This window comes from Sus scrofa, chromosome 2 (genome assembly GCF_054392235.1).
Source record: "Sus scrofa isolate SSC_HxYL_T2T_F1_AM1 chromosome 2, Sscrofa_HxYL_maternal_Yorkshire_Landrace_v2.0, whole genome shotgun sequence".
Taxonomy (NCBI): domain Eukaryota; kingdom Metazoa; phylum Chordata; class Mammalia; order Artiodactyla; family Suidae; genus Sus; species Sus scrofa.
The window spans coordinates 162,004,876-162,023,614 of NC_139384.1; the positions used below are offsets into that span (position 1 = coordinate 162,004,876).

At 64.2% G+C, this 18,739-nt stretch overlaps 1 protein-coding gene and 1 long non-coding RNA gene across 5 annotated transcripts in view; one reads left to right on the forward strand and one right to left on the reverse strand.

Annotated features, from left to right (window-relative positions):
* LOC146405842 (uncharacterized) overlaps positions 1–18,739 on the reverse strand; it is a 71,427-nt gene that overhangs the window by 29,918 nt on the left and 22,770 nt on the right. Inside the window, exon 3 of one of the 2 annotated variants that reach the window (XR_014839169.1) lies at positions 1,339–3,269. The exons of the other annotated variant lie outside the window; for it this stretch is intronic. This is a non-coding gene — a long non-coding RNA (uncharacterized LOC146405842). Of the gene's footprint in view, positions 1–1,338; positions 3,270–18,739 lie in introns of those variants that run through there. 2 annotated transcript variants of the gene reach the window in all.
* Positions 1–18,739, forward strand: part of SYNPO (synaptopodin) — a 52,113-nt gene that overhangs the window by 28,305 nt on the left and 5,069 nt on the right. For 2 of the 3 annotated variants that reach the window (XM_085015080.1, XM_085015082.1), the window contains one exon: positions 13,827–16,180. In XM_085015080.1, the coding sequence (XP_084871206.1) occupies positions 13,827–16,180 (2,354 nt within the window). Of the gene's footprint in view, positions 1–13,826; positions 18,024–18,739 lie in introns of those variants that run through there. The other variant, XM_085015081.1, reaches the window with a different exon arrangement.

The following is an 18,739-nucleotide window of genomic DNA, read 5'->3' on the forward strand; positions in this document are numbered from 1 at the left end:
CCGTTAAAGCTCTCTCCTGCTTTCAGAACCGGTTCCGCCTCATTTAGGCCCGACAGACGGTGTGGAGACCCGGCCGGAGAAGCGGGGCGGCCTGCGAGGGCCTTTCAGCTGGGGTGGCGCAGAGCCGAGGGTGAGACCCAGAGGGTTTGCAAGCCCGGGGCCTGCCCACCTTCTCCCAGGGGCCTCGGAGGTGGATGTGAGCCGCGTTTTCAAGTGTTTCTTCCCTCCTTCCGTCAGCAGGTGTTTACCGAGCCCGGCTACAGCCTAGGCGCGGGGCCGGCACGCAGCAGAGAGGGAGAGCCAAGGTGCCTGCGCTGGGGGAGGGGAGGGCAGCCCGGCCTAAAACAAACAGTGACGGCATCACAAGCTGATGAGAGTTTGCAGGGAGGTGGCGGGGCCGCGGCGGAGGAATGAGGCCTCGAGGACAGGCGCCCGCCCTGAGACCCATCAGCGGACCTGGAGGCCGAGAAGTGTGGGCAGAAAGGGACACCCGAGGGCTGTGCGGGAAAGGAGTCTCGCAAGGCAGCAGCCGGTGCAAAGGCCCTGGGGCGAGGGCTTGGCTCGTGTCTGAGAACCTGCAGGGGCCGTGAGGCAACCACCGTGAGGACAGTGAGGGCCGAAGCCTGCAGAGGGGCTTGAGGCCGAGCCCAGGAGGGAGGCTGCTCTCGCCCTCTCTGTCCTGCTTTCCCTCCGACGCCCATCCTGGCGGTGCGGGCCACGGGCCCCCCACCCCCAGCGCTCCGCAGGAGAGTTCAGGCCTCACCTGCCTCCCCCTGGTCGGGTGTGCATTTTCCTGGCCCCCCGTCGCACCCTGCCTTCCAGGAGGGTCCCCCTGCCTCACGCGAGCTGGTGAGGGCATGACCGTGGGCAGAGGACCCTGGCCGCTGGAGCTGAGAGCCTCTGTTTGGGTAGATTCTTATTTCCCTGGATTCCCCGTGGGGGCCCGTGGACCCCGGGAGGCTCAGCTTTTGGCCCAATGAAGGCCTGGCCCTGGATGGCCTCCCTGAAACGCTGGCGGTGCCCTCTTCCACCCCCGGCACCCCCCAACCCCAGAGCCCCTCGGGACCGTCCCTGGCCGGAGCTCCACCGGGCGCGTCGGGCCGGCCCCTTTCCTTTCCGGGCCTCAGTTCCTCCGTCTGTTTTCAGGGAAGGACGCTCAGTTTTCTGTCCTGATCGCAGGGCAACCTGGATGCAGGATCAGCACTACCCAGAAGCTTCTTAGAAACACAGACACGGAGGCCCCACCCCAGCCCGGAATCAGAATCTGCAATTTAACAACCTCCCTGAGTAATTGCTATGCACATTTCACGTATGAGAAGCATTGTTCTAAGACAGTCATTTTTAAACTTAAAAACAAGTTTTTAATTAAAACGATAGAATCCTCCTCTCGCTCCAGAGTTTTCCAGATGAAACACCCAAGAGGGGAGCCAGCTACCCTGTATTTATTCACCGCAAAGAGGGAACGGGAGGCGGGTGGGGTGGCCTGGGCGCCGGCTTGAAGGGGCCCGGCACCAGGACCGAGGAGGAAGGCAGCAGTTCTGGGGGCAGGGCTGGTCCGGGAGGTCGCCCCTAAGAGCCCTTTCGGCGCTGCCCTGCAGGGTCCTGTCTGGCGGGTGAGGAGAGCCGGGCCTGAGGGGAGGGCGCCTGGCGGTCCATGCAGCGCCGTCCTTTCCTGCTTGTCCCCATCTGGCTGTCCTGCTCTCTCCCCTGAGAAATCCCTGAAAGGGGAGCCGCGCTATTCTTAGCCACAGGACAGGACGCGAGGGGCGATCATGCCGGTGCGTGATTTATGCCTCCGCGTCAACTGGATCACCCTCGGGTCTCCCAGAGCTCGGCCCCCGCGGCCTTCACTGCCTTCCCAGCGCCCCGACGGGTCCCCGCCCCGTGCCTCCAGCGCCCACCCTGAAACGCAGCCGTGACCCGGGGCCAGGAAGGCCGGGCAGTGACCAAACGTCACGTCTCATTCGCTCGGCACCTGTTAACCAGGCGGCGGACACGCGGCAGGTGTGGACGCCCTGCGGACGGAGACGGGGTCTCCGGCTTCCGGGAGCTGGCACTGAGCCTACACGTTCGCGGTGGCCCCTCATCTCAGTACTTAATGCACAAGCCCTGGTTTGCACGGTCACCCTGCAAGGGCGCCAGAAGGAGACCCCTTCACGGAGGAGGAAGCAGGCTTAGCGTTTACCAGGCAGTGATCTGCTCAGCAGGGATCTGAACGTGGCGGAGCTGGAACAGAAAGACACTGCAGATCAGAGGGTGGCATGGCGCCTCAGGGCTGTGGGGACCCTGCACCACCCGGTGAAAGGGCCTTCCGGCTGGAAGGAACCCAACGGGCTGAGGTTGTCCCCAGGTGATCGGAGAAGCGGCGCAGCTGGCGCAGGAGGACCGTGTCCCCTGTGTACCCGGTGCTCACGGAGGCTGGAGGGCGCAGCCTCATGGGGGGAGAGGACCAGGCCCCAAGCGGGCACATCTCAGCAGGCTGAGCCAACGACTCTGGCCCGGAGCCCGGAGTCTACGCTCCGTGCGAGCCCGGCCAGCACCCTCGGCCTTCCTAGGCTGTAAGACAGCGTCTCGGTCGCTGCTCTGCTGCTCTCTCTGCTGGGCGTGAAGGGGCTGGGAAATGATCAAAGTGTGGGCAGTCGAAGGGCTGGAATATGGGTACCACGTATAATTACTTATATAAATGCATTTGCTCAAGGGTACTTTTTGTTGGCATGGGGTCTGTTCACCAGGTGCTCTAAGCGTTTCCGTGGAGGTTAATGCTACTTTTCAAACACATGCATAAAACCCTGAGTCGAGAGCCCAGTGGGTCCCCCAACCCGGCTGAGCTTTAGAACCCCTCAGGCCTCCGTGGGCCTGGGTCTGGAGAGGAGCCCAGGAATCAGCATTTCGGAACCCTCCCGGAGACACTGGGCAGCACTCAGCTCTCCGGTCTGTGCCAGAGAGGGGGCGGGACTTGCCTGAGGCCGCACAAGGGGTCGGAGACCAGGCTGAGACTGAAACCCAGGCCTCCAGCTCCCAGAGTCTTGGCCCCTCCCATGTCCTTGTCACTTGCACCCCTCCCCACAGTGCCCTGAAGGGATGGAGCCGGCGGTACGATGCCTGTGATGCCCACGGTGCTGGTGGAGGCTGGGACTGCTGCCGGCGCTGGGCCGGGCATTTCACATGCCGTTCCGTTTGCTTGCCACAGGGGTGGGAACGGGGGTGCTCTCCAGGCAACACGATCCCTTGGGACATTTGAGTGTCAGGTGGCCGATTTTAATGTAGCCCTGGAAATGGGAAACCATGACTGAGATGCAGGGATGTGGGGACGTGAACTTGAAACCACATCTCGGGACACTTTGCATTGTATGTGTGTGTGTGTGCGCGCGCGCGCGTCTCCAAGAGGGGTCTGGTAACTGGATTACTGGGGGGCCGGCAGGGGGAGCCCCACATGCCCGCCCACCAGGTGGGTCCTGCGGCACGTGCCTCTGTGCCCATCTGCCACCCGAGGGCCTGCGTGTCTCCACAGGTGCTCCGTGGGCACCCCGCCCCCTCCGTGAGTGCACCTCTGTGTGCGGCCTGTGTGCGGAAGGGGTTGCCGCTGCTGGCCAGGCTCTCCCAGCTTCAGGAAGCTCCCTTGAATGTGCGTGCTGCAGGGCGTGGGTGTGCGCAGAAAGGGCTGTAATTGGGGGGCCCCTGAGGTCTTGAGGGCCCGCTCCCACCTTCACCGCCACTTCCTCAGGGAGGCCTGCTGGGATGAGCCAGCTTCCCCCTCGCACCCCGGCCCACCCCGCACAGTCTGGGGAGCTCCCCGCCCTCCTCTCCTCCGTGGAATTGACCCGCCGCGCCGGCCGTATCGTTTCTCATCCCTTTACTGTTTGGCTCCCCTGCTGGAGCGCAAGCGGGGGTGTCTCTTTTTCTCCGCGGCCGTGACCAGTGCCCGGCCCTTAGCGGATGTGCAGGAAGTAGCAGCTGAATGAACTAGTTCATGCACCCCCCCCGCCCCGTACCTAATCCGTTCTCTCTGAGCTCTGACGCCTGCCACTGCAGTACCACCTTTACCTCGCCCGAGGCAGCAGGAATCCTAGGGATGCTCACCACACTCCTTTTCCAATACTCCGTGACACGTCCGTCACCAGTAAGACGCACATATCGGGGTGCCACTTAAATCCTTTTGCTCCCACGAGAGGCGTGGGGGCGCCCTACTCCGGGAATCCCTGGTCCTGTCCTATCCCCAGTCCCTTCTCTGGAACACATGGAAACTGAAGCCCAAAGAGGATCAGCAACTGGTCCAGCCCCTCGCCCGCCCTGTGACAGAACAAGTCCTGGAAATACATGTCCTGACCTCGGGTCAAGGGGACATGGGGACAAGGGGAGGGTGGAGCTGGATGGTTTGGCCTCTCCTCCTGCAGGAGGGGAGCCAGAACGCCTGGTGACTGGGGAGTGGCACGGGGGCAGGGCAGGTAACCCCTGCAGGCTAGGGCCACAGTGCCCTCGTGGCTGCAGGACCGCATGCTGTGTGGTGGAAGCCAGCCTCGGCTACCCCTTCCCTCCCAGGAGGCTTGGGCCTGGGGGCCGCTCCGAGGGGGCCTGGACACTCACATCTAGCACGACGCAGTCCTGGGAGTCACACCTGGCTCTCTTTGCTATGGCACACCTGGCTCTCTTTGCTATGGCACATTAGATGTTGACACTGGGGTCCCCCAGCAGAGAGGATGCTGGGGGGTAGGAGCGCAAGGAGGAGGGGCAGCTTGGGCTGTGTTTGTGAGCCGAAGAGCCAGATGCAGAGAGGGCTGGAGAGGGACACCTCAGACAGCGCCCTGGCCTGGGAGGGCTCTGCCAAGGCAGGTTTGTGCAGAAGGCTGAAGGCAGCTCCCCTCAGGAGTGTGCACTGTGTTTTAAGCTATGGAATCGTTTCTGCATCTCATTTACTCAGCAGCCACTGCAGAGTGGTTGTAATCATTCCTGGTTTACGGATGAGGAGGCTGAGACTCAGAGGTGAGGTGATTTACTAAAGGCACAAGATGCTCTATGGAGCCGGACCCGGGACAGGATCGGGCCGCAGCTCTGGGGGCATTTGGTAAAGGAAGGGGGCGCAGGTGGGCTGACGGTAGGGAGCGAGAGGCAGGAGAGGACATGTACTCACTGGCGTAATGACCTTGGCGGTCACAAAGCCTGTCTGAGCCCCAGTTTCCTCATCTGTAAAATGGGTCTAACAGTTCATCCAGTTCAGAGCTTGCAAATATTAAAGAATGACAGTGCTGCCTGGACCATAAGAGGCTTGCCCCCAGCCTCTGCCAAGCCTGCCCACGGCAGTCACCTTCTTCACCAGATGAGAGTGAGCCCAAGGCCCAGAAAGGGTCGGCTGGCCTGGGGGGCGCCTCGTGGGAGGGGCGGCGGCATCACCCTCCCGGGTCGGGTCGCCCAGCTCTGCTCTGGGGGCTGCAGCGTGCCCGTGTCATTATCATTCCTGCAGCGCTTTTTCTCCCGGGTTATTTATTTTCCTGTGGGGAAGGAATGTGGGGAATTTACCACAGGGCGCTGGCCTTCCCTTGATCGGGGAGCGGAGAGCGGGGAAGCTGCCGAGACAGATGGCTGGGGAGGCGGAGACGGAGGAATTACGAACCCACCCGGAGGCCCGGGGCAGACGCTGCGGTGCTCCTGGGCGCTGGGACCTCTGCCTGGACCACCGCGTTCACCCTCACAAGCCCGGCGGCCAGGCATCTTCCTCCACCCCAAGGGCCTTTTTTTTTTTCCTGTGCCACGGCCTGTGGGAGTTCCTGGGCCAGGGACCCAACCTGCGGCACAGCAGCCACCCGAGCCGCTATAGTAACAACACCAAATCCTGAACCCGCTGAACCACGAGGGAACTCCCTCCGTCTCCAGCTGTCTTGATCAGGGGTGAGAGCGGAGTGGGGGTGAGAGCAGGGGTGGGGATCACCCTTCCAGCCTCCACTGGGCTGTCCTCTTGCTTGGACGGCTTCCACAGCTCCATCTTTCAAGACCCACAGCATGTGCCACCTCCGCCAGGAAGCCTTCCCAGATTGCTTCGTCCTCATCCATCCATCTCTCCCTAGGCCCTGCTCCCCTGGCCCTTGGTGGCAGAGTCTGCCTCTCGGACCTGTGCTGCCGTTTGAGGCTTGATCCCCTCTTCCCCGAGCGCCTTGCGGCTCCCGCCCTCCTTCCTGTCCTCCCCTTCCTCCAGGAACCACCACCGTTCTAGATCGCTGCCTTGAAACCTCGATGAATTTGGGATCCAGACTCATGCAGAATCCGCCTCCAGGATGCGTGGCGGAGTAAAGCATGCAGGGGCTGTGGACTGTGGGGGTGCTCACCCTTCAGCCACTTAGGCCCCACTTGGTGAACCCCTCGGGGCAACGGCCTCTGCTGAGTCGGGGGGGCCCCTGGCTGCCACGGGGCCAGGAGGAAGGCCTGCATCTCTGCAGAGTGCGCTAGGGTCCCTGAGCCCCCGCAGAGGCCCAGTCTCGGGGAAATTCTGTCTCCCCTGCCCTGGCTCGCCACCTTTTTGTCTCCTGGATTAAGTGCTTTCTCTGGAAGGGGAGGGCGTGGCGGCCCTCCTGTGTTCTCAGGGCTCCCAGGGCTGGGAGGAGGGGGGCTGATGCGGCAGGAGAGGGCTTGGGGGAGCGGGGGGCGGGCCTGCCTCACCAGGGCTGGACGGAGTGAGAACCTGGGTCTGAGCTGGGCTCCCGGTGAACCAGGCCTTCCTGGTGTGCTGTGAGCCCGCCTGTCTGGGTCACACTTCCGATCCCTGCAAGGCGGACTGCAGATTGGTGTTAGGCCAGGAGAGCAGAACAGGGCAGAGATGCTGGCACCCCGCCTATGCAGAGGACCCCAGAGCAGAGCCTCGCCAGCCGGCAGTGAGCAGTGCCTGCGGCCCACAGGGGCAGCCTCGAGCCCAGGCACCAGAGCCCTCGCCTCGGCTTCCCTCCAGACCCCCCCCATCCTGCCTGCCCCCCTGGTCCCGACCCCCTGCCAGTAGGGAGATACTGGGAGCTGGGCCAGTCCCAGCCTCCTTGCCCTTGGGCCTTGGCTCCTGAGCTTTCTCAACCTGTGTTTCCTCTGAGGCCCCCTCCTGCTCCAAGGCCTCCTGCTTTGCAGGCAGAGCCTTTTTTGGGCGGGGCCGTGCCTGTGGCACGTGGAAGTTCCCAGGCCAGGGATTGAACCTGCGGCACAGCAGCAACCCAAACTGCTGCTGAGACAACGCCAGATCCTTGACGTGCTGTGGCACGGCACCGCTCCAGGGCAGAGCTCTTGAGAACAGGCGCCTGGGCCCGGGAGCAGTCAGACCTCTGGCTCTGCTCTCCGTTGCTCTCCCGCCTCTGCAAAGCGGAGGTGAGGAGTCTCCGTGTGAGTCGCTGTGAGGATTCAGGGAGAAAGTACACACTCAGCCCTTAGCCAGGCAGCGTCTTAGCCATCGGCACCCCCATCCACGCCGAAGTCTCGGCAAGTCCCCCGGGAACGTGTGGGGACACGGCGCCTGCCCTGAGGCTCTTACAGTCTCGGGGGGTAATGAGCCCCAGACCCTGACTGCTACAAGGCAAGACGTCGGGAGGAGGCAGCGTGGCGCAGGTGGCAGGTGCTGGGCCACCCTGGGTGCGAATCCAACTCTGCCTCTGATGAGCTGGACCACCTTGAGCGGGCACCTCACCCACTGTGCCTGTTTCTTCTCCAACACGGACCCTAGGGGACTGCTGCCCTCAGGGCTGTGTAAATGCAGCGTGTGCCCTGTGCCACGTGGGGAGCACACCTGGAGGGAAACCCTTGCTAAAACGAACACGATGCAAAGTGACGAGGTTATTAGCTGGTGCGGATAAAATACTGGAGGTCTGGGGGAGCTTGCTGGAGGGGGTGGTGCTACTCGCGTTAGAGGGGTGGCTGGGGGATGGGCACGCGGAAAGGATGGGAGACAGGAAGAGGTGCCAGGCCGAGGGGTCTGTGCAAACCCACAGCGGAGGCGCGAAGTCACGGCGCAGGTGTGGGGCCAGGCCCGGGGACTCCCTCTGGCCACTGCTGAGGGCGCAGAGGGCAGAAGCGCCTGCTCTCGGACGGGCCCTCAGAGGACTCGCCGCTTGATGCCCCCTCGGCCGGAGAGGCAGGCGAGTGGAGCCGGGGGGGAGGAAGATGAATCTGGCAGCGTGGGGCGGGTAGATTGGCGGGGGAGACACTGGGGGCGGAGAGGCCATTTAAAAGGCTGTTGCAAAATCGGTTTTCCTGATAAAGAGCTAGGCTGAGTCATCTGTGGAGGAGAGAAGTCACATCCAGCTCCTCCGCGTTGCCTTTTCCATGTGGGATTTTCCTCTTTGTCAGCGAGGCTGCCTTTCCCGGAGGCTTTGAGAAGCGCGCAGCCGGCTCCGCGTCCAGGGGGAAGCTGGGCTGCAGGAGGACCCAGCGGAGTGAGTAGTGCGAGTGCCCAAAGGGGCCTCTGGGGTTTGGAGCGTGTGACTTGGGGCCTGCGGCATCCCCCTCTGGTCTCAGGTCCCCCTGGGCGTCAAGGGAGGGACATGTGATGACTTGGGCCGACCTGCTGGTGGCCAGGCGGGAGCTGGGTCAGGGGTCCTCCATGCCCCCCTGGCACTCCTGCCCACCTCTGAGGAATCGGTCTCCTCTGAGAGGAGGCCTGGCCACCTGTGGGGACCCCGTCAGGCTGCCCTCCCGGGACTCTGGCGTGGAGGGAGATGGCCCTGGGAAAGGAGCCTGGCTCATTTCCTCCCTTCAGCAGGCAGGATGTGAGGCAGGGACTGGCAAGGTAGCCAGGCCATTACTCAGGCCCAGGTCATCTTCCTGCCCGGCCGAGGCCGAGGTTGTGCAGTGGCCAGGCCCTGGTTCCTTCCGGACCCTCCAGGGGGGCAGTGTACCCAGCCTGTTTACCTGTCCCGTTGCCAAGACTCCCAGGCAGCCGCAATAGGAATGGAGTTCAGCCAGAATCTGTTCCCACCTCGCCCCCCCCCGTCCCCTCCCCCCGCCCGCCAACAATCCCACTGACGACAGCGGTGGCAGCAGCCGTGGGAAGAAGCGTTTCCCTGCATTCTCTCCCTGTCCCGACCTGGTGCTCCGGCCTCCGTCCCCTGCCCCACCTGCCTCCTCTTGGATCCTCGGTCCCAAAGGCCCGACGGCCAGCAGGGCTCGTCTCTGCCTGAGCACAACGTGAACCCAGGTCTCGGGACCCCCACGGAGCTCCTTCCCCTCGGGCGGTTTTTATGATGTCCCAGCAGTCGTTTCTGCCTGAGGAAGGGTCTGTTTATCAGCTGGCCTCCCAAGAGGAAGACGCGTCAGAAAGCGAGTTGCTCCGGGGGCTGGGTGTACAGAGGACATGGTGCCACCGGGGGCGCGGACCAGGAGGTGCTGCCGATTCAGGGGTTTGCAGGCCAGCATCCGGCAGCACGCGGGCGCCTCCCACCAGGTCAGGGCGCAGAAGCCGGTGGTGAGGAGACGGGACGCAGCAAAAAGACAGGGATTCGCATCCCAGCTCTGCGCCTTACAAGCCTATGGCCCGGGGCCGGACTTTCCGAGCTCTGCTTTCAGCTGCAAACTGGGAAGAGCAGTGGTCTTATCTCCGGGGCCGTGGGGAGGATGCAGCGAGAGGACGGGTGGGAGTGCACAGCACTTTGCACGGCGGCTGTGGTGAGGGCTCCACCCTGCCAGCAGCCAGACCCTCGCTCTAAAGGCTGTAGGCGGCCTCTGGTCCCCTCCCCCCACAGGGTCCTGCAGGCAGACCCAGGGCTCCTGACCCCAGGCAGCTCTTCCCTGAGGCTCCCTCGTGCCTTCATCTCCTGAAGGCTCATCTTCAGAGCCCCTCACCCGCTGTCCAGGGAGGGTCTTTCAAGGGCCAGCACCCCAACCTGGCCCTCAAGAGGCTTAGAGAAGGGGGGTGTCAGGATGTGTACAGTGCGGGCGAGCCAGGCAGATTGGGGGCCCAGCAAGGGACCAGTCCCCTGCGGCCCCCGGCCACCTTTATCCCCCTGACACCAGGGACCGCAGTCTTGGATGGAGCTGGCTGGGGCATTCCCCAGGGCTGGGGAATTGGGGATGGAGCTGCCTCCCTTGGGATGCCCGGAGTTGGCCCGGCCCCCGTCCCCTCAGCTGTGTTTGCGCAGGGTGGCAGAAGTCGTCTGGACCGCTGGCTGGGCCTGGTCCACGCCTCCTGCCGAATTCCTTTTCCATGGAATCACTGCGGGCTGGGATGGGGGCGCGGGAGCTCCTTCAGAGGCAGGCTCTGTCACCCCCTGGCCGTCTCTGCTATGTCCCTCTTGTCCCAGAGCAGCAGGTGGGAGGGTGGTTCCTGGCCTGGCTGAGGTCAGCAGACCAGGTCCTGGCCCGCGGCCTCCTCCCCAGTGACCCTTTTCCTCCCTAAAGCCCCCAGGCCAGCGGACTCCCGGGGGCCTTCAGGCTCGGACAATGGGGCATTTTCTAGCCCCGTGGCATTTGGAACCAGTCTTGGGCGGGGCTGGGGCCGGGGCCTTGAAGTGAAGAGAAGGGACAGAGAAGGGCAGGGACCGGGGCGCCTGCGTCACGCGAACCCCGAAGCCCTGAGGAGCCGGTGCCTGGGAGCCGACAGCCTCGGGACTCCAAGCGGGGGGTGGCCCGGCCCGTTCCCTTCTGGCTCCGCGACCCTGGGCAGCTCACAGCATCGCTGCGTCTTAGTTTTCCCATCACTGCAGAGCCAATAACAGTAACGGGGGCTGCGTGGAACTGCCGTGGGAGGGGAGGCAGATCGCCGGTGCAAAGCGCGCGTCTGGGTCCGAGGTATGAGAAACGCTGGCGGGACTAGGCATGTGTATCCTGACCGTGCCTCGCGGGGCCGTGACTTGTGACGGGTTCTCTGCAGGGCTGTCTCGTGGCGGAGGGGAGGCTCTTTTTCTGCGGGGCTGGGGGGCCGAGCCGTGTGGAGGGGCAGGGGCTGCGGAAGGAGCCCCTCTGCGGCTCAGGAATGCGTCAGTGGAAGGCACCCCCTCAGGGAAGTGAGCTCCCTGTCAGCTGGGTGTGTAGAGGCTTGTACACTCAGGGGTGCGGTTTCAGGGACACAGGAATTGGGGGGGGGGTGGAGCCGGGTGACAACCATCTCTGAGGTCCTGAGGTTCTGTGATTTGAAGCAATGATCCCTGCCTCCCAAAAACTCTGGAATCTCCTCTGTGTGACCTGGAGAAGGTCACAACCCTGCTCAGGACCGCGATCCGGTGAATGAAGGTCCTTTGCTAAAGTAGCACTGACCCCTTCCAGGGGGTCTCACGGGGACCCCAGCTGCCAGCACGGCGCAGGGAAGCGCGAGCCCCCACCCTGCCTACTCTGTCTACTCAGGCTCGGTGACTGCGCGGCACGTGGGACCTCATGCTCGCCTCGCAGCCTAACGTCAGTGCCTTGATCACCGTCTGCTCAGTTCAGGAAACTGACTCAGGAGTGGCAGGAACTTGCCACGGTCACACGGCCAGCAAACAGCAGAGCCTGGACTTGGGCTGAAGGCCTGGCTTCTAAGCAGGGACATTACATGAGCCCAGCCACCTCTCAAGGCCCTGCTGGGGGTCTGGCCCCTCCCTAAGAGCCCCCCCAGGGGAGCAGCCTGGCCCAGTCCCCAGAGTCTTCATCTTTTACAGATGGGGTGAGCCAGACGAGAGAGGCGCCCCACCAGGAGGAAGCAGGTGTCAGGGCGCATGGGGGCACAGGTGGGCAGAGGGGTGAGTGGGGAGCATCAGGTCTTGATGGGAGGAAGGAAGAAGGAGGTTGGGGCCTTTGGCTCCTGGGCCTGGTCCCAGCGAAGCAGCCGTCCGCAGCACCCCCCCCCCGCCCCCTACCCCGGGCTCTGTGGGGACCTCTCTGCTGCCCCCAGCGTGTGCTCTGTCCTGCACCACTCCTCGGACCTCAGTTTCTTCATCTGTAAAATGGGGGTGGTAGGAAATAGCTCCTCTCTAAGGGCCCTTCCAGCTCCGGGAGCCCACAAGTTCTGAGCCTTGCTGGCAAGATGCCCAGGAGAACCATCCCCGGGGGCCCACTCAGCACGTCATGGCCGCGCTGATGGGGGCAAGGAAGCGGGCAGGCAGGACCACGTCCCACCAGAACTAATGAGCTTCCCTCGGCGGGGGAGGGGCGACGGCCACAGACTGTCCCAGCGTCCACAGGTCCCCTTAGTCACGCATCCACCTCGTCACTCCTTATCCAGTATGCACGAGTGAGCACAGACCGCGTGCCAGCTGGGCAGTGGGGAAGCACGGAGACACGGTGGCCTGTGGCGAGGGTATGGATGGAGATGGGCCCACGCCGGGCTGATCCCTGACCTCGGGCCCCAGACCCCAGTCCCAGACTGAAACCCCACTTCCGAGCGAACTTTGGGACAAGCAGGCAGCTTGAGCACGTGCTGCGGCTCTCGAGGGGACCCTGCCCTCTTCGCTGTGAGATCTTAGGGGCGTTTCATCCAAGTCTCTGGGCCTCATTTTCACTTCTGTAAAGTGGCCCAGTGAGGCCCACGTCCCGTGTTCCCGTGCGGACGAGGCGACGCCGAGCAATGCTCAGCACAGTCACTCCTGAAAAGAGCCCGGTTTAGCACTTTCATAATGTTAAAAGTATGAGCATTTTTAAATAATTATTTTCATGAAAATGGGAGGAAATTCTGCAAGGGCTTTGAAGACACTAGTAACAGCTATTACCTGACTTGTGTGGCGTGCTCAGAGGTGGAAGGACATTTGTCACTGGGCACCTTTTTTTTCTTTGTCTTTTTAAGGCCGCACCCGCGGCACATGGAGGTTCCCAGGCTAGGGGTCGGATCGGAGCTGCAGCTCCACCACAGCCACAGCAATGCTGGATCCAAGCCATGTGTGTGAGCTGCACCACAGCTTGTGGCAACACCGGATCTTTAGCCCACTGAGCCAGGCCAGAGATCGAACCTGCCTCCTCATGGATCCTAGTTGGGTTCTTAACCTGCTGAGCCACAACGGGAACTCCTCGCTGTACACCTTTTGATGTGTTAAAGTTTTTAAAGATCCATAGACCCTGTCAATGGATTACCTCTTCTCGAAAGAGGAAGCGCTTTGTGTTGACAGCTGAGTTTGAGACCACGTTCGTGTTGACGTGAGTGTGAACGTGTAAAGGGCCCTAAAAAGGCACGTGGGCAATGTCCTGCCGGTTCTTTCATGCACGGATGCTCCCGTGCCGCTTTCTGCCAGACGCTATTCTAGGGGCCAAGGTTAGAGGGCGGAACGGGTCAGGCAAGGTCTCCGCCCCTTCCGAGCTTATGCCCCAGGTGGGGGACAAATGACAGACAAGGCGACGTGCAAAGAGGGTCATGTAGCATTGCGCCGGACGCTGTGCCGAGAACAAGACAAAGGGATGGGTGGGGGCGAGGGGGGCCGATTAGAGAGGAGGGCCCCTCCGGAGACGTGACCCTCACCCGAGTCCCAGGCGGAAAGAGCAGGTCCCCCGGGAGAGGTCAACCCACGCAGAGGGAACCGCGGGTGCAAAGGCCCCAGGGCAGCACCCAGTTGGCATTTCCGAGGAGTGGAAAGCCGGTGAGCGAGGCGAAGGTGGCACGAGGTGACTGGGGGATTAGCTGTGAGGTGGTCCTGCTGAGTTGGGTAAAGTGCCTCGTCAACGCCCTTCGCGCGGTTCGTCCGGAAAGGGTGAAATCAGGAGGGTTTTCACGAGTCCTGGCATCTGCGTCGGGCCACGCTCGCTGCCGGGGTCTTTATGAGCAGAGGAGATGCTGGGAAACGGATCAAATTCCAGGGGAAACAGCCATCTGGAGGAGGGCGCGGGGGACCCTCTGGCCGGCTGTCTGCGTGCGCACCCCTGTGGCTCTGCAATGCCCACCTGCTAACCCGCCTCTGTCCCTCCCGCAGAATTGGGCCGGAGCCCTAGCCTGACCGAGAAGGACCTCAAAGAGGCCAAGGCGAGGAGCCGGCAGATCGCAGCCCAGCTCACCACCCCGCCCAGCTCCAGCTCCCGGGGCGTCCAGCTCTTCAACAGGCGCCGGGAGAGGGTGAACGAGTTCACCTTGGAAAGCCACGGCCGGAGGGGGCGGGAGCCCTCGGGAGTGCCCCCTGCCAGCCCCGCAGGCCATGCCCCGGGGCTCGGCCTGACTCCTCGCTTGCCCCCTGAGCCAGGCCCTCCCAGACGCCCCGCCTGCCAGAGCGCTGACGTCATCAGAGGCCCTGGTCACAGCATGGAGGGCTGCTCGGAGGAAGCCGGCCTGCTGCGGCACCTGGAGAAGATGGCCAGCGAGGAGGAGGAGGTGCCGCTGGTGGTTTATTTGAAGGAGAACGCAGCCCTGCTGACGGCCAATGGGCTCCACCTGTCCCAGAACCGAGAGGCCCAGCAGACCCCACCAACCCCACCCCCGGCGGAGGCTGACAGCCCAGAGGCAGATGTCAACCAAAACCCTCCCTCACCCAGCACCACGCTCATCACGCCAGCTTCTAACGGCCACCACAACCTGCCAGTCACAGACGTCAATGAGAACCTAGCGGCACCTGTCACCCCCCAGAGCCTGCCACTTTCTAGCATCCAACAGAATTCCGCAGAGGCACCGCTCCCACCAAGTGGCACAGTGCCAGATTTCCAGCCCAGCACCCCGGGCGCTAGCGGGCCACCCCAGGAGGCAGCTGCGGAGGTGAGATCCAGCACACTCCGAATTGACAAGGTTTCAGCCCCCCCTACCACCACCAGCACCTTCTCCCGAGAAGTCACCTCCATCTCCGGCTCTGGGCCCCCAGCCCCAGACTTCAAGTCCAGCTCCCTGCTCATCGATGTCCAGCACGGCGCCCCCGTGGTGTCACCAGAACCAGAGACGTCCGCGCGGGCAGCTGCCACCATGCCCACCAAGCTGTACAGCGAGGTCCACCTCACACTGGTCAAGCCCCAGTCCGTGGTCAACAGGACGGCCAGGCCCTTTGGGGTCCAGGCGCCAGGGAGCACCAGCCAGGTGGAGCGGAGCCCCCTGGTAGGGAGACGACATCCCGCGGGGAAGACCCCCGCTCCCCAGGCCCCCAGCACGGCAGACAGGAGCCCGCGGCCGCAGAGACACCTGGTGTCCCACAGCCCCGTGCTGGAGAGGAGGCCCCTGGTGGCACAGCGGAGCCCCGCCCTGGAGAGACGCCCCTTGGGGAACTTCGCCCCACCCCCCACCTACGCAGAGACCTTGTCCGCCGCGCCCCCGGCCTCCCGGGTTCGGTCTCCGCCGTCCTACTCCGCCCTCTACCCCGGCGCCGACCCCCAGCCTTCTCATCTGAAGGGCCAGGCGGGGCCGGCCAGCAAGACGGGCATCCTGGAGGAGTCGATGGCCCGCAGGGGCAGCCGCAAGTCCATGTTCACCTTCGTGGAGAAGCCGAAGGTGACCCCCAACCCAGACCTGCTGGACCTGGTCCAGACGGCCGACGAGAAGCGGAGGCAACGGGACCAGGGGGAGGCGGCCGCGGAGGAGGAGCCCTTCGCTCTGGGGGCCGAGGCCTCCAACTTCCAGCAGGAGCCCGCGCCCCGGGACAGGGCCAGCCCTGCGGCCCACGAGGAGCTTCTCCCCGAGTGGGCCTCCTGCCTCAAGTCGCCGCGCATCCAGGCCAAGCCCAAGCCCAAGCCCAACCAGAACCTCTCCGAGGCCTCGGGGAAGGGCGCCGAGCTCTACGCGCGCCGCCAGTCACGGATGGAGAAGTACGTCATCGAGTCCGCCGGCCACCCCGACCTGGCGCGCTGCCCCTCGCCCACCATGTCCCTGCCGTCCTCCTGGAAGTACTCGGCCAGCGCGCCCGGCGCCTTCCGCGTGGCGTCGCGGAGCCCCGCGCGGACCCCGCCCGCCTCGCTCTACCACGGCTTCCTGCCCGAGAACGGGGTCCTGCGCCCCGAGCCCACCAAGCAGCCGCCCTACCAGCTGCGGCCCTCGCTCTTCGTGCTCTCGCCCATCAAGGAGCCGCCCAAGGCCGTGCCCCGAGCCGCCGCCGCGCCGGCCAAGCCCAGCTCCCTGGACCTGGGCCCCGCGCTGCCCAAGGCGGCCTTCCCGCCGTCGCCCGCGCTGCCTCGGCCCCCGCGCTCCTCTCCCGGCCTCCACGCCTCCCCGGGCCAGGACGGCCTCCAGCCTGCCGCTGTGAGTCCCCCCTACGGCAGTGACGTCTCGCCTGTGTCTCCCTCCAGGGCGTGGTCTCCCCGAGCCAAGCAGGCCCCCAGGCCCTCCTTCTCCACGCGCAACGCCGGCATCGAGGCCCAGGTGTGGAAGCCTTCCTTCTGCTTCAAGTAGCGGCCCCGCGGGGGCCCCACTGCCCGTCAGAGCCCCGGCCCGAAGGCTGGACGGAGGGCAGGCGTGGCAGGCAGCGGCCCAGGGCCGCGGCCGGCGAGTCGCGCTCGTTGCTCAAGGGCGGATGCCGCAGCGGCTAGCTCTGTGACCTCGGGCAAGTCACCTCCCGGCTGCCCCTCCCCGACCACCAGGCGGCTGGACCCCGCGCCTGAGGGGTCTGAGGTCTGCTCCTGGGTGGGGAGGAGGGGCCCAGAGCCAGCGGCACGCCCTGGGCAGGCCCGCGTGAGGCGGGGGCTTTCCCTGGCCCTCGGGAGCTGTCCAGATGCCAGCGACTTGCTGAGGAGAGGCCTAGAGGGGACCCGCCAGGGCTTCTGCAGCAAACAGAGCCTGCCCGTGCCCGAGGAGCCAGCCAGCCAAGGGTCTGCCTCCTCGGCCGCCTCCGTGTCCCTCTGCCTGCTGCTGGCTTCTCCCCTCACGGGTCTGTCTCTCCCTCCTCTGCCTTCCGGAGCCTGTTTGCTCTCCACCGCTTCAGAGACCTTTGGCTCGGCCTCCACATTTTCTTCTCTCCTGGGTTCTGCTGGATGAGGACTCAGCCCACCACTGCTGCCTGCTGCTCCTCTTCCCACCCCTCTGCTCAGCTGCCTTTCCTGCCTCCGCAAACGTCCACCCCCACTTAGGAGAGAACTCCGGCAGTTCAGCCCAGACCCCCGCCCTAGGCCCACCGGGCTTGCCCTCGCTCTTCCGGGGTGTGGGAGGTGCCGGGGACGCCCGAGACAGAGAGCCCTGGATGAGGATGGGTGGGTGCGTGTGCAGCTAGGAGACAGGCCCTTAGCAGTGCGTCCACCCGCTGTTTGGGTTTCCGCACAGCCTAGGTCTGCCCGACTGAAAGCAGCCTCTTGGTGTGTGTGTGTCATGGAAGGGGCCTCAGGGAGAGACGCAGAAGAGGAGGGTCCCATCTCAGCCTCCTGTTTGCTGTGTGACTTTGGCCAAGTCACTTTCCCTTTCTGGGCCCTCCTAGCTGTGACAGTCTGTGAGCATTGAGAGAAAGGCTGGTGCTTTGGAAGAAAGCCCTTGTGAGTAATAAGACAGGCCCCTGGGAGGAGAGGGGCGGCCTGGGGAGGGTGTGGCTGGCAGGAGAGGCCGGGAGATGGGACGTTCAGGCAAGGACTGCGCAGGCTCAGGACCCCTCAACAGTGGGGGCGTGGCCAGGCCTGGGGCAGGTGCCCAGCCACTAGCAGGGACAGAGGAGGCCTTAAGGGTCTGAAGGAGAGGCTGGGACTCAGGAGATCCGGGTCTCAAGCCCGTCTCCACGTGGGTCTTTGGGTCTCGGTTTCCCCGTTCGCACTGGGAGGGTTTCGAGTCCGGCGGGCTGCAGTTCTCAGGGCCTCTGACACCCTCGGGCGCTGCAGCATCCCCGAGCCGGGCCCTGTCGGGGGTGTGAGAGAACAGAGCCGCAGGAGGCCGCATTCAGATGGAAGCGTCCCAAGACACCACCCCCTCTCCTCCACGGCCCTATTTCTGGGCTCGGCAGGGCGAGGGGTGTGGAGGCGGCACCTGCGCTGGGCTGAGCTTTCTCGTCTCCATGGCAACAGCGGCTCCGCATTTGGCCCAGAATAGGGGGGCACGCGTGGGGTGTCGCCAGTGGGCCCAGCTCCTCCCTGCCGAGCCCCTCCCAGGATGGAGTGACGCCCGCGACACCGACCGCCTCCCTTCACCCCTGGGGCCGCCGCAGGGCCAGAGCCGCCCTCCACCCCGCGGCTCCTGCTCTTCCTCAGCCTCCTTTCTCTCCTGTTCTCAATACACTGCCTCCAACCTGTCTCGCTTCTTTCTTTCTTCGCGCTCGCTGGCTGGCGGTCAGGGCCCTCTCTCGCCTCGCGGGTTCTGGCTGGGGGCGGGGGCTGGGACTGGGACTGGGCGATTGCTGTGGGCGAGCCCGGGTGCCCCCGCGTGCTGCCTGCCCTGTCTGCCGAGTGTCTGCATCTGCCCTGGGCACAGACGTGTGCTGCCTGGGAAGTGAGGGCCGCCCTCCCCCTCCCCAGGGTCAGCGCTCAGGGAGCCAGAATCCTGGGGAAGTCGCGTCGTTTTCTCCTTCCTTTGGAGTTTGGCCAAAAAGCGTGTAGAGGGTGGGGGAACCCACGCCCCTTACACTCCGGGTTTGTTTGAATTCTTGGAAAGTGGAACTTAAGTGCCTGCGGCCAGGGCATATGTATTTTCTGGTTCCCTTTGGCTTCCCCCACCCCGGCAATGATGGATTTCTGGCCACTTCCCAGGACCATCACTGCCTAGTTCCTGAAAACAGTGAACTTCTGCCCCTGGAGGAGCGGAACAAACTGCCAGTCAAGAGCCAGAAAATAGGTTCTAGTGCTGGATCTGCACCTGACTCCTTGTGTGACCTTAGACAGCCCCGTCCAGCTCTGGGCCTCAGTGTCCCCTTGCACGCAATGACAGGGTCACGGAGGCTGCTGCCGATTCGTGTCCTTGCTCTGGTAGTTATATGGACTGTCCGCTCCAGCCTTCACCCCACACACGTGC